The 15,247-nt window shown below is 41.5% G+C and overlaps 1 protein-coding gene across 1 annotated transcript; it reads right to left on the reverse strand.

The window, feature by feature from the left end:
• Positions 1–1,409: 1,409 nt before the first annotated feature.
• On the reverse strand, positions 1,410–14,909 carry LOC145952369 (uncharacterized). Its single transcript, XM_083064722.1, has 5 exons — positions 14,777–14,909; positions 4,218–4,277; positions 3,684–4,082; positions 2,761–3,315; positions 1,410–2,041 (listed from the first exon to the last, which is right to left on the reverse strand). Exons 1-5 carry the CDS (start codon positions 14,907–14,909, stop codon positions 1,410–1,412), a joined length of 1,779 nt encoding a protein of 592 aa, XP_082920848.1.
• Between the last annotated feature and the right edge of the window lie 338 nt (positions 14,910–15,247).

The following is a 15,247-nucleotide window of genomic DNA, read 5'->3' on the forward strand; positions in this document are numbered from 1 at the left end:
AGGTAAATCCATGTGTAAATCTCATTTTTGAGCATTTTATGAGAAATACTTCAGCACATTTCTCTCTATCCGAAATTCACCAAGTAGTGAGGGAACTATCTCTTCTCCTTGAGATTTCCTCTTTGTAGCCTTGGATCTCTAAACCGAAGAGCTTAGGAAAGTCTCTTCTAACACTTCTTTTTCTTCTTCTTTGGCCTCAATCCTTGAAGATTCCTCAAGGTGATCAAGAAGGAGTGGCGCGAAGATCAATCCATGGAGTTGATTCCAATTTGGACTCCATCATAATGGAGATAGAGACCTTTGGTTTCACCTTGGAAGATGAAGAACTCCCTTCAAGTGGTGCCAATTCTAGGTAGAAGATAAAACACTTTAATCTTTACCACACTCTTAGAAAAAAGCATAAGATAATTGGAAGCAAATCAAAGAGAATTTAGAAATTTTGAGAGAAATAATTTTGAAGAGAAATCTTAGCCAAGCTAAATATATGATCCAAAAATGAGTTTTACAAGTGAAACAACCTATATATAGTGGAATGACCATTACCAACCTTGGAACAGTCGTGTTAAAACCAAATTTAAGCTTTTGATGAAAACTATCATCTATATAAAATATAAAAATCTATCATGTTAATCACTAGAAACAACAAGCGAAAGCGTATCTGAATTCATGATGATGAGAGAGCTGTGCGGTTTGACCTTCCAGATCAACATGTACTCTCTTGAGAGAACCCTTTAATTATCTCTCTGTCTCTCTCTGATAATGGGATGTCATAAAAGAAAAGAACGTAGTGTGATCTAGGGACTAACCTATTTATAAGGTCTTTTGGTATTTCTATTTTAACCCATCACAAAATAGAATTACCCTTTAGTTACCACACATTAAAGGTCCCATAACCTTTCAGATACATAACTGCCAACATAATTTATACGTCATTAGATCACTTTAATTTAGCATTATATGTCTTTAATATATAATTATTCATATATAAGACCAACGTTGGATTAAGGATCCAACAATATCCCACTTGGACTATATGTGTAACCTTATAATTATATAATTATAAAATGCATCTTTTACCAATTCGGTTCATCAATCATACCAACATAGGATCAAAGTAGTCTTTGTTAGATTTAATTTGTCGTAACTAAACCCGTCAATGGTCACATATATTGATACAAATGAATAACATGAATCATGATATGGATGTGTAGTATGGAATTTTCATGTCATGTGATCTTAACATGCCTAATTCCAATAGGTCCTCCTTAAACCTTAGTGAGATCAAACCATGAAAAAATCAAAGTTTCAATATACCAAAACTTTATTTTTGCAGAAAATATACTTGAACCATAGATATATTGAAAAATATGTCTATGTCATAGAAGCATTCATAAAATTACAAACTCCCACTAAAATTGAACATCACTTAAAGACATAACACCCATATGAGCAGTGTGCTCATGAAACATTTTGAGTGGTAATCCTTTAGTAAGCTGATCCGCAACCATAGAGTTTGTGCCAATATGTTCTATAGACAATTGTTTACTTTGAACTCTTTCTTTAACAACTAGGAACTTGATGTCTATGTGTTTACACTTTGTTGAGCTTTTGTTGTTGTTGGAAAATAAAGCTGCTGATTTATTATCACAAAATAACTTAAGTTGTCTTTTTATACCATTTACTATACACAAGCCTGTGACAAAGTTTCGCAACCAAATTCCATGATTAGATGCCTCATAACACGCTATGAATTCAGCTGCCATAGTAGAAGAGGCTATAAGAGATTGTTTATCACTCTTCCATGAAATAGCACCTCCAGCTAGCATGTATATATAGCCTGATGTAGATTTCATACTGTCTTGGCATCCAGGGAAATTGGAGTCAGTATACCCAATGATCTCAAGCTGATCCAACCTCCGATATATGAGCATATAATCTTTTGTTCTCTTTAAGTATCGCATGACTCGCTTAACTTCTTTCCAATGATCCAATCCAGGATTACTCAAATAGTTGCCTAACATCCTTGTAACATACGCAATATCTGGACGTGTACAGAATTGAGCGTACATAAGACTTCCTATTGTTGATGCATAAGGAATCTTTTGCATATCCTTTTCTTCAAAGTCATTCTAAGGGCACTGAGCGAGACTAAACTTGTCTCCTTTAGCCACTGGGGTATTACCTGGTTTGTAATCTTGCATGCCCTATCTCTTGAGAACCTTTTCGATATAACCCTTTTGAGACAACCCAAGAGTACCTCGAGAACGATCTCGGTGTATCTGTATTCCCAATACAAAGGATGCATTACCAAGATCTTTCATCTCAAAGTTCTTAGCTAGAAATCTCTTAGTTTCATGCAATAAATTTATATCGTTGCTGGCAAGAAAAATATCATCAACATAAAAAACCAGAAAATTATAATTGCTCCCACAAAACTTATGGTATATACAATCATCAACTAAATTCACTTCAAAACCACACGAGGTGATCACATGATGAAACTTGAAATACCATTTTCGAGATGCTTGCTTGAGCCCGTAGATGGATTTCTTAAGTTTGCAAACCAATTTGTTTGAATCTTTTAAAATAAAGTTTTCTGGTTGGATCATATAAATTGTCTTATCAATGTTACCATTGAGAAACATTGTCTTTACATCCATCTAATGTAACTCAAGATCGAAATGAACCACTATAATGCCATTATAGTCCTAAAAGAGTCTTTAGAAGAAACTGGAGAAAAAGTTTCTTTATAGTCAATACCTTCTTTGTGAGTAAATCCCTTTGCGACAAGACGAGCCTTGAACCTTTCCACATCACCTTTCGAATCCCTCTTGGTCTTAAATATCCATTTGCAACCAATGGGTTTCACACCTTCTAGTAATGGAACAAGATCCCAAACGTCATTGTCCCTCATGGACTTAATCTCTTCATTCATGGCATCAATCCACTTTTGAGAATTAGAACTTTCCATGGCTTGATGAAAGATAATTGGATCATCTTCCATCAATCCAATTCCAACCTCGTGTTCTTGAAGAAACACAATATAGTCATCTGGTATTGCACTTCTTTTTTCTCTAGTGGATTTCCTTAATGGCATAGGTTCTTGAGGAGGAAGAGTTTGTTCTTCTGGAACAACTTCTTGCATAGGAGATTTGATATTGTCTTGATTTGTTGTGTCTTGAACAAAGTCAAGAAGAGGATCCTGAACAATGCTAATAACACCTGTGGGAATATCAACATATTCCTCTTCAAATACAAAGTCCTTAATTATATCTCCCCTTGCAAAATCAACATCCTCAAAGAACCGAGCATTTCCTTATTCGAAAACTGACTTAGTTGTGGGATCATAAAATTTATACCCCCTGGATCTTTCAGAGTATCCAAAAACATAATAACTTATAGTTCTTGAGTCCAGTTTCTTTTCATTTGGCCTATAAGGCCTTGCTTTAGCTAGACAACCCCCCAAACATGTAAGTGTTTTAAACTAGGCATTTTGCCTATCCAAAGTTCATAAGGGGTTTTTCCAGTTGCTTTTGTTGGAACTCTATTAAGGATATATGCTGTAGTTTTAAGGGCTTCTCCCCAGAGTGACTTTGGTAAAGTAGAATGACTAATTATACTCCTTACCATATCTTTAAGCGTTCTATTTCATCTTTCAGTAACACCATTCATAGTGAGCGAACCCGACATAGTGTACTGTGGGACGATACCACATTCCTCTAGGAATTTAGCAAATGGTCCTGGACGTTGTTCACCTAAACTATCATATCCACCATAGTATTCACCACCACGGTCAGATTTGACGCTTTTAATTCTTTTGTTGAGTTGGTTCTCAACTTCATCCTTATAATTTTTTAACACGTCCAATGACTTTGCCTTTTCATGAATGAGATAAATGTAGCCATATCTTGAAAAATCATCTATGAACGTTATAAAATATTGTTGACCATTCCATGCTACCGTAGGAAATGGTCCACAAATATCTATATGTATAACTTCTAAGACATCCAAAGTCCTATTGGCCACAAATCTCCTTTTGTTGATTTGTTTCCCCTTTATACAATTGATACAAATACCAAAATCTGTAAAATCTAAAGGGTTTACAATTTTGTCAGACACAAGTCTTTCTATTCTTCGTTTAGAGATGTGACCTAATCGTCTGTGGCATAACGCAGCTGAATTCTCATTGGTTAATTTTCTCTTTATGCCTCAAGTACTTAATTTTAAAGATTCATTAAATGAAGCAATCGTATCAATGAAATAAAGATTATCATAACCTGATAAAAAACCAAAACCAACCAATTTTGAATCATGAAACAAACTAAATTTTCCACTTCCAAATGAACAAGAATAACCAAATTTGTCCAAAATAGAAATAGAATTTAAATTTCGTCTAAAAGACGGTACAATAAATTGTCGCCACCCGCCGAAACGGACGTTGGCATTCGCGACGATGGTCGGACTCTTCTTTTAGTTTTGAAAAATGATGGATTGTTAGAACGACTTATTCTCAAACTGAGACCTCATCGGACTAACAATTTTGTTAAATGATTCTCACCAACCCATGTTAATCCCAAACGGGATCCTCCATGGATTAGTGGTTTTCGCAAAAAAGGGGTTCTTGGAGTCGCCACCAATGTTTTACTCAAAACATTGGAAAAAGACATAAGGCAATTGATTTTCGCAAATCAACTTTGGCCATTACAACCAGAGTTGGGTAAGGGAGTCGATTACGTGTGAGGAAGGTGTTAGCACCCCACAACGCCCCTTTCGGGTTCCCTATGACGGATTATTTCATAAATAAAAGCGTAAAATTACTAAACTACCCCTATTTATTAGAACGATTATAAGTAAACTGTCTACATGATGAAAGCTTTAAACGTGCAATGCAACAATCAAAAAGCGGTAAAAGAAAGGATTTGGAAAGAAACCTTCGAAGCGGGCTTTTATATACTCAAAAAAAGAGTTAGGAGGCTTTTTGGCGCTCCTTCCCACTACACGTTCGCTCGCTTCTTTCCCTAAAAATAATATTTACTATGGAAATCAAAGAGATTTCCCTTCGACTTGTTCGAGTCTCAAGCTAAAGGCTCATGAACTCAAGAACCTAGTCGGATCAGCTCCCGAAGAGATTTCTAGGGCAGAGAATAGCTCAAAAACCCCAGAATACTCAGCCAGAGGGTGGAGAAATGCTCCAAATGTCTGGAAGGACGAGCCAATGACGTCCTATTTATAGGATTGAGGCGCAGTACGGCCTAAAGAGTCAATACGGCCCGTACTGAGTTTTTAAACTACAGTACGACCGTATTGAATTTGGTACAGCCGTACTGAAGTTCAAAAACTTCAGTACGGCCGTATTGATTTCATTACGGCCGTATTGTAGTTTAAATGGCTCAGTACGGCCGTACTGAACCTCTAGGAGGGTGTATTGAGCTCCAATCCTCACACGCCCTTATTCTAAGCTACTCTAAGACTTCTAGACCTACAAAGAATCATCCTAGGGTCTTCCAGGAGTCCTTCCGGCTGACTTTCCTTCGGTCTTCGAGAGTCTTTGAGTCTTATTTCCGACCCGAACAATTTTAGGGGTCTACAGCTGCCCCCCCTTTACTTAGTCGAACGGCTTTTTTTGGTGTACCGGTTGACAAGTAAAGGAGTTGACCCAATTGTCCGGGGAGTAAGCCATCCTTCCGACTTGTAGTGTCTTCAGGTGAGAAAATTGTTGAGTAGCCTCTCCAGGTTGAGTTTGTCCTCTCCAGGGTGAGTATTAGTCGTCGCCTCTCCAGGCTCGTGCATACCTCGGTGTTTCTGACGACCTCGGTAGCGTGAGTTTGCCCTCTCCAGGGTCTGCATGCCTCCGTGTTTCTGACGACGTTGGCCGCTGCATACCTCCATGTTTCTGACGACGTCGGTAGCTGAGTATTAGTCGTCGCCTCTCCAGGCTCGTGCATACCTCGGTGTTTCTAAGGACCTCGGTAGCGTGAGTTTGCCCTCTCCAGGGTCTGCATGCCTCCGTGTTTCTGACGACGTTGGCAGCTGCATACCTCCGTGTTTCTGACGACGTCGGTAGCTGAGTATTAGTCGTCACCTCTTCAGGCTCGTGCATACCTCGGTGTTTCTGACGACCTCGGTAGCGTGAGTTTGCCCTCTCCAGGGTCTGCATGCCTCCGTGTTTCTGACGACGTTGGCAGCTGCATACCTTCATGTTTCTGACGACGTCGGTAGCTGAGTATTAGTCGTCGCCTCTCCAGGCTCGTGCATACCTCGGTGTTTCTGACGACCTCGGTAGCGTGAGTTTGCCCTCTCCAGGGTCTGCATGCCTCCGTGTTTCTGACGACGTTGGCAGCTGCATACCTCCATGTTTCTGACGACGTCGGTAGCTGAGTATTAGTCGTCGCCTCTCCAGGCTCGTGCATACCTCGGTGTTTCTAACGACCTCGGTAGCGTGAGTTTGCCCTCTCCAGGGTCTGCGGTTTGCCCTCCCCAGGGTTGCATACCTCCGTGCTTCTGGTCACTTTGGTAGCGTGAGTTTGCCCTCTCCAGGGATTTGTGATGATTCTGTCTCCACAGTCCACGATGCTGCTTCGACGGTTGTTTTTGATTTTGGTGCCGCTGAGGGCTGGATAACGCAGGGATCCGTCTAGGGGATGTGCAGTTACTCATAGGTTCTTGTGTCCCAACTTTCCATTGCGTAGTTGGTGCCCACTGGGGAAATTCTGATTCCTTGGGGATGCAGACACAAAGATGCTCTTTCTGAGGTGAGCGATGCCTTATGATTGGCTGACGTCCTTTCGACTTTGGTGGAGTATCCCGGTTATCCTTATTCGGGTGACTCTTTTGATTTTCTGGTTTTGTTGCCTCTGCGTAGGCTGTTATCCGCTGGGGGATTCTGTCGTATTGATCTTGATTGGCCTCTTCTGTTAGGCGGATTATCTTGACGTTCGGTGTTTAGCTGAATACCGAATTCCGCTTGGGGAATGGTTATTGATCTTTTCGGATTTTCTCTTTTTGAAGGAGTGCCTCTGAGTAGGCGAATGGGGATTGAGGATCTTATGTATCCCAGAGTATTATTTAGAAAGCCTCTTCAGGCTTAGCTTCACTCGTCGCTCGAGTTGGAAAGCTATCTTCCACTGAGGAAGTCTAAGTCCTTTGACTCGGATATTTTGTTTGGATGATCATGCTTCCATTGGGGAATCTTGCTGATCTTGCTCTGATAGCTTTCACTGGGAATTCGGCCCAAGAGTGCAAGCTGAGATGTCTCTGGGGAGTATTATTTCGGCAAGCCTCTCCAGGCTCAGTTATTCTGTACGATTGTTGGATTTTCTGAATTTTTGCCTTTTTTGTCGATTTCGGCTTTTTTCGGCTTCGGAGGGATCTCAAACACACTCACAGATAAAGTATGCAGAGGAATGAAGATGTTGTGATGAATGAGAGGAGTAGGGACGTATTTATAGAAAAAATTAGGTCAGTACGGCCCGTATTGAATTCAGTACGGCCGTACTGACCTTACTGTTGATGTACAAAAGAATGGGCCAATACGGGCCGTATTGAATTCAATACGCCCGTATTGGTGTGGACATTATGGCCAATACGGCCGTATTCATTTCAGTACGCCCGTATTGAGTTGAAAATTTGTTCATAACCCTAATTTTAGTACGGGCGTACTGAACATGGTACGGGCGCATTGTTTTTTCTGAAGTTTATATATATATATATATATATATATATATATTTTATCAATAAACAGAGAATAAGTGATCTTCCAGTACACCTATCATCTGTATGCATGTATGCGGTATGATGCACCTAATTCTATTTGATTTATTTTTCAAAAGAATTAACCGATGCGTTTCTTTGCTTGGATTTTGCCATTCCTCTAGACGGGCTGTGCGCTGCCGATTTCTGTAACCGAGGAATGATGCGTGTTATATCGAGATTGGTGTCATCAACCCAGTGATCCTTCCCTTCCTTTAGAAGACGTATCAACCCTCCTATTGACCACTATATCTCCATGTTTCCACTAGATTATTCTAAAATCGTTTGGGACAAGAGAAAAGAAAGGAAAGATATTTTTGTTCAAAAGTTTGTGTTTTAGAGGGGATTATTATTGTTTTGAAAACGCTTTTTGTAAGAATGGCTGGCCAAGGTAGGCTCATGTGTTTAGGCTTGTTTGATTAAACACTTATGAAGTTAAGAAAGTCTTGTTATTGGCGTTGTGATTCGACAACTTAGATAGCTTCCCTTGAACCTTTCTTTTTGAATTCAGCTCATGGTACCATCATGGATTTCTTTTACTTTTTGATTGTCCTTATTTTTGCCTAAAACACCCCTTTGTGGCGTCTCAGCGGACCTTTGTTTTTGTTCATTTTTGCAACCCTAATTTTTGCCTAGGTCACCCTTTCGTGGGATTCCTAGCGGGTTCTTTGCTCTTATTTTTGCGCAGCCCCCTTTTTGGGTTTCCTGCCGAGCTTTTTTGTTTTTAGGATTTTGTCCTTAAAGGATTTCTTTTTTATCCATGATGGCACTTGTCGAGGCCAAGGAAAGGTGCTCCAAGTTGTCACACACACTTCCACATAAAAATGATGCGGGTTTATTGTTATTAAGACGATTTTAACCTCATTCATGCTTATTCAAACAGGGTTAAAAATAATGTGGTTTAGAAATTTATTGCAAGCAAGAAAAGAAGCAGTAAGAACTAATAAAGAACGATTTTATTATAATTCTAGCGGAAACATGTGCCCTATCGAGGCTCGGGGGTCGGGCTGTCCCCGAGGAGTGATCTCTAACAGTCATCAGGTCTATACATCCCTATCGGAAGAAGAAGAGCACTTGATGACGACGACCGGCCTTGACACTTGTGAACCGGCCTTCCTGAAGATCTGGCTTAAAGAACGTCGAGAAGGATCTTGGTTCCTCTTCGTCCTTTGATCTTTATTAGGGTTGTATCCTAACCCTTGTTTCCCCGGATTATCCTTAATAATGGGTAGCTCGGGAGTTCCTTGGGAATCCTTGCCAAGTCCTTGTCCAGGCAAGTATCCGTTCTTGGTGAGCATGTAGGCTACCTTCTTCATTTCTCGGGGAAACGTTTCGACATTGGCAATCTCCAATGCTTGGAAGGCGGTCTCTAGAGCTTCCTCTGCTGCATCCACGTAAGGTATGGCAGATGGCTTGCTGATGAGTATGTCATCTTCGGCTTGTACGGTCACCAGCTTGTCACCCACTATGAATTTGACTTTCTGGTGGAGAGTAGAGGGAACAGCTTTCGCATCATGAATCCAAGGTCGGCCGAGGAGACAGCTGTACGCGGGAGTAATGTCCATCACTTGAAATTCGTCATTAAAGATGGTGGGTCCAATTTGGATTGGAAGATTGATTTCTCCCACCACTTCTCTTTTAGAACCGTCGAAAGCTCGGACGATCATGTTGCTCGGGCGCATTTGGATTCCCTTGATTGCCACTTGATCAAACGTTCTTTTTGGCATCACATTCAAGGAAGATCCATTATCCACCAAGACTTTAGCGATGTGATATTCCTTGCACTTTACAGAGATGTGCAAGGGCTTGTTGTGATTCGGTCCCTCAACGGGGATTTCTTCATCGGTGAAAGTGAGGTGATCATTAGCCGTGATGTGACTAACAATCCCCTCAAACTTGTCTTGGGAGATAGTGTGCGACACGTACGCCTCGTTCAAGACTTTCAACAGAGCTTGCCGATGCGGTTCGGAGCTTAGGATCAACGACAACAGAGTAATCTTTGCTGGCGTCCTATGAAGTTGATCCACGATGGAGTACTCGCTCTGTCGGATATATTTTAACAGCTCGTCAGTCTCCTCCTCGGATTCTTTATTTTCCTCGGTTTTCTCTTTTTCTTTTTCCTTTCCTTTATTCTTGGGAGCTTTATCATGAAGATCTTCGGGAGTGTAGATCCTGCCACTCCTAGTCATGCCCCCAAGTCCAGCGATGTTAGAGATATCGCTGTCGGCAGAAGAATGGATGTCGTATATCCATGGCACAGCTTTATTCGATTCGTAGGGGAAAGGTCTTGGAGCAGTGATCTTTAACGGTGTCGGACCTTCCCCTTTATTTGTCTTGATTACCAACAACGGAGTTGATGTGCGTTCGCTTGGCGCGGTTGTTGGCTTACACTTAATAACAAACGGCGTGCGATCCATTCTGAACATACGCATCGATTAATCCTTTCTTTTTATTAATGTTATTAATGAATTACTAGGAGAGATGTATGCAAATGAATGACTATGAAATGCAAAGGCAATTGAAAGATTTCATAGATCTCAAAAATTCGATTTATTAATCAAAGAAAGTGTACGACTCATTATACAATGCTTCGAAGCAAATTTTTACAAAATGAGAAAAGCCGATAGAAACCTACAGGCGGGTTCATGTTTCTTCTCCATTCAACTTCGGCTTCCTCTACATGACGGGCCATTGCTTCGGCTTGCGTATGGACCGCTTGGCTCATATTATCACTAATCTTTTGAGCGTCCTTCGCTTTTTGAATATAGTAGTTGATCATGGCTTGCAGCTCATTAAGCTCGTCTTCGGCTCGATCCTTCTCCTCTCGGAGCTTAGCCATATGTGCTAATCCTTCCCTTTCCTTCTTGCGAAAATCGGAAAGGCTTGCGGTTTGTTGTTGAGCAACTTCCCGCCATTGCTGCGCATCGGATCGAGTCAAGAGTAGATCATCTTGCATATCCTTGATCAATTGTGCCTGCCTTGCGTACTCGGCTTCAAGGCGTGCTATCTTTGCGTCGACATCCCGGAGTTGACTACTCGGTTCGACCTTTGGCATTTTGGATGCCCGAATAGCCTTCTCATTAAGGTTAGCACACTCGTCCTTGAGCCGCTCTATCTCATGGTCTTTTTTCTTGCACTGCCTTTGTAGACCGTCAATAGCGAAACTGGATTCTTCGTTTTTCTCCTCAAGAACTCTCATCTGAGCTCCCATGATTTCCAGCTTCTTGGTCAAGGCATCGACTTGTTCTTGCAGCAACCTCCTCGTAATTGCGGTTGCGCAAGAGGTGGATGGTTGGGGCACTCCCCTCTCACTCCTCCAAGTCTCGTAGTCGGTGGAGACGGATACCCGAGGCTTTCCAAGCTCTCGATCTCCCTCGTAGATTGGTCTCTCCCACGCTCTAATGACAGCGTGCATGTCCCTTTGATGCTCGGAATCAAAGGAGAAACACAATCCTCCAAGCTGCTCTTTAGTAGGAACAATCTGAGTCCTCATAAGTTGCCTCATAGCCAATCTAGGTGAATAAGCTATGCAACCTCTGAGGCCCATCAAAGGTACGCTTGGGTAACTGCCGCATCTCATCAATACGTTGCTCGGACGGAACCAAGGACAAACCCATGTGAAGTGCTCAATGCTCCACTGTTCCATCTCTTCCTTCCATTCGGAAGCATAACGGCGGCGTACGGGGATCTTCGAAAAGCTCCTCAACGGATCGGGGAAAGTCCCCATGTGACTAGAGGCGTAGAAGTGTGTGATGCTCCACACATATAACAAGGAGGTGCAGCATCGGATAATTTTCCCTTGCTTCTGCTGAGATATGTTGACAGAAAGCAAGGTGTCGGCAAGAATGGCAGGCACGGGACTCTTCATGTGCACGTCCCATGCGAAGAAAGCATCTATAGCGGCATGGTCCACTGTGTTAGCGTGAAAGGGGAATAGGACTGTCCCAAACACGGCTAACGCTAGAGTCTTGTTGAAAGCTAACCAATCTCCCTCACCAGCTAAGGAAGAAAGGTGATCCTCAATCATAGCGAGCTTCCAACCTTTGATACTGCCGTTCCCCACTAAGGCAGATGATCGTGATGGTAGTTTGACTTGAGTAGCAACCCTCTCCACGGCCACATAATTACCATGAAAAACATAGACCCCTGCTGATTTGGGCCATCGCAGCATGAGCTCGTACTCCTCGAGAGTAGGAACTAAGTCAAACTGGGGGAACTCGAAGCAATGCAGATCGAGACTCCAAAAGTGAACCAATGCTCTCAGAAAGGCCGGATCCACACATATCTTCATCAGATCGAGGACTCGTCCATATGATTTTTCGAACTCAACACGAGCCTCTTGTGGCATCAAAGAACAGAGATGGTCCAACCTCTCGGCACGGTATAACAAGAAGTCCACTTTCTTCAACTGCCCTTGCACTCCCCTAGATCCCTCCATGATCTTCAATAAGAATGCATGATGTGAGATGATGGCGTTGAATATGCATGCATTGTGTTTATTCAACTAAGCATTATCATGTTTTCAAGATGCTCCTAAGATGATGCATGGTATTGCTTGGTTTGGATAAATAACCCTTTTTCTTTTTTGGGTATTTTGTCTTTTTTGTATTTTTGGGTGAAAAGGGAAACTACCTACATGAATGTGATGAGGGTAGATGTTAACACCATGTAATGGAAGATTCTTATTCCTATTTATTCTTATTATAAAAGGGGAATGTTGTATGTTTAAAGAATGCAATGTATGCTCAAACAATGTCACATAAACAATGCACAAACAATTCACTCATCCACAAACAGTCACGACCGAATCACGAGGTAGGGGTATCCTGCAGACAAGTGCATATTCAAGGAGGTTCTAACTGTTCTCACCGGTCTAAGGCCCCCAAGGTGCCCCCATTATAGGGACCCAATCCCTCTCGTCGTAAGTCGATGGAAAGCTCCAACGCACTGTCGGACTTGAGTTCATGGTTTTCACCTTGAGTGATGCTTTCCGACAACGGTCTACGGGCACCTATAGACCCATTCGACAACCGGTTGTACTAACATCCACTCCCTATGGCTTTCCACTCATGCCCCCGGGTATAGAGGGAACTGTTGTGTGCAAAGGTTCGTGTGCAGTTTATATTTCAAACAATTGCGAAAATTTAAACACCCAACAGTTATTAAAGCCAATTAGGTAAAACATATTATCATACAAGCGAGGGGTAATGAAGTAATTTTAAACTATCATTTTAGAAATAATCCATCACTAAATGGGACTGACTCTCGAGGCTTCCCCAGTGGAGTCGCCATCTGTCGCCACCCGCCGAAACGAACGTTGGCATTCGCGACGATGGTCGGACTCTTCTTTTAGTTTTGAAAAATGATGGATTGTTAGAACGACTTATTCTCAAACTGAGACCTCATCGGACTAACAATTTTGTTAAATGATTCTCACCAACCCATGTTAATCCCAAACGGGATCCTCCATGGATTAGTGGTTTTCGCAAAAAAGGGGTTCTTGGAGTCGCCACCAATGTTTTACTCAAAACATTGGAAAAAGACATAAGGCAATTGATTTTCGCAAATCAACTTTGGCCATTACAACCAGAGTTGGGTAAGGGAGTCGATTACGTGTGAGGAAGGTGTTAGCACCCCACAACGCCCCTTTCGGGTTCCCTATGACGGATTATTTCATAAATAAAAGCGTAAAATTACTAAACTACCCCTATTTATTAGAACGATTATAAGTAAACTGTCTACATGATGAAAGCTTTAAACGTGCAATGCAACAATCAAAAAGCGGTAAAAGAAAGGATTTGGAAAGAAACCTTCGAAGCGGGCTTTTATATACTCAAAAAAAGAGTTAGGAGGCTATTTGGCGCTCCTTCCCACTACACGTTCGCTTGCTTCTTTCCCTAAAAATAATATTTACTATGGAAATCAAAGAGATTTCCCTTCGACTTGTTCGAGTCTCAAGCTAAAGGCTCATGAACTCAAGAACTTAGTCGGATCAGCTCCCGGAGAGATTTCTAGGGCAGAGAATAGCTCAAAAACCCCAGAATACTCAGCCAGAGGGTGGAGAAATGCTCCAAATGTCTGGAAGGACGAGCCAATGACGTCCTATTTATAGGATTGAGGCGCAGTACGGCCTAAGGAGTCAATACGGCCCGTACTGAGTTTTTGAACTACAGTACGGCCGTATTGAATTTGGTACGGCCGTACTGAAGTTCAAAAACTTCAGTACGGCCGTATTGATTTCATTACGGCCGTATTGTAGTTTAAATGGCTCAGTACGGCCGTACTGAACCTCTAAGAGGGTGTATTGAGCTCCAATCCTCACACACCCTTATTCTAAGCTACTCTAAGACTTCTAGACCTACAAAGAATCATCCTAGGGTCTTCTAGGAGTCCTTCCGGCTGACTTTCCTTCGGTCTTCGAGAGTCTTTGAGTCTTATTTCCGACCCGGACAATTTTAGGGGTCTACATAAATGTTTCATCAAGATCCAAATACAAACCAGTTTTTAACCATAATCTACATTTTTCAATTGCTTCAACTTGAACCGTCTTGCCATCACCCACATAGATGTATCTTTCACCATCATTTGGTTTTCAACCACTCAAGCAACCCTGTATAGACACACTGATGTGAGTTGTTGCACCAGAATCTATCCACCATGTGTGTCTAGGTACAGAAGTTAAATTAACCTCAGAACAAACCAAGTTGAGAAGCATACCTTTCTTAGCACGCCATGCGTGATAATTTGCGCAATGCTTCTTCACATGCCTTACAACTCCACAAAAGAAATAACCATTGCCTTCAAATTCATTTGATTTCTTTTGTTGTTTCCTTTGAGTTGCTGTAACTGCAACTTCCTTATCCTTTTTTCCTTTTCAGTCCCTTGCCTTTATACTTTGAGGTAGAGGCAATATGAGTACTTTATGTCTTATCTAGCTTCAATCTTTCTTCTTCCTGAACACAATGTGAGGTGAGCTCATTTAGAGACCAAGTCTCTTTCTGGAAATTAAAGCTCACCTTAAACTAACCAAATTGTGTTGGAAGAGAAATCAGAACTAAATGCACCAACAAGTCCTCAGAGAGTTCTAACTTAAGTGCTTTTAGTTTTGAAGCAATATGAGACATCTCCATAATGTACTCCCTAATGTTTCCATTACCCATGTACTTCTTTGAAATTAGGTTTGCCAAGAGTGTACCTATCTTAGACTTTTCATTCTTAACAAACCTTTTTTCAATTTCTGCAGGGAACTCCTCAATTGTATTTATATTTTCAAATATTGTGCCTCAGAATGCTTCTAGAATGGCTTTCTTCATGATCATTAGACTCATGCGATTTGACTTCTCCCACATTTCCATTTCCCTTTTATTTTCAGAGGTACTTATATCCGTAAGAGGTGGGGGTGAGTCTATCCTTAACACAAGGTCAAGATCCATTACTCCAAGAACTATTAAGACATTGTCTTTCCAGGACCTGAAGTTTGAGTCATTTAATACAGGAA

This window comes from Cajanus cajan, chromosome 10, assembly GCF_000230855.2.
Source record: "Cajanus cajan strain Asha chromosome 10, NIPB_CcT2T_4, whole genome shotgun sequence".
Taxonomy (NCBI): Eukaryota; Viridiplantae; Streptophyta; class Magnoliopsida; order Fabales; family Fabaceae; genus Cajanus; species Cajanus cajan.

Bases quoted from the DNA above. Each gene is read 5' to 3' on its own strand.
- LOC145952369 (XM_083064722.1), bottom strand. From the start codon at position 14,909: ATGGGTAATGGAAACATTAGGGAGTACATTATGGAGATGTCTCATATT. The intron at 3,316-3,683 runs GTTCGCTCACTA...TTTTCGAATAAG, and splicing joins CCCACAGTACACTATGTCGG to GAAATGCTCGGTTCTTTGAG. The intron at 2,042-2,760 runs GTATTGACTATA...GTACACGTCCAG, and splicing joins GGGATTTACTCACAAAGAAG to ATATTGCGTATGTTACAAGG.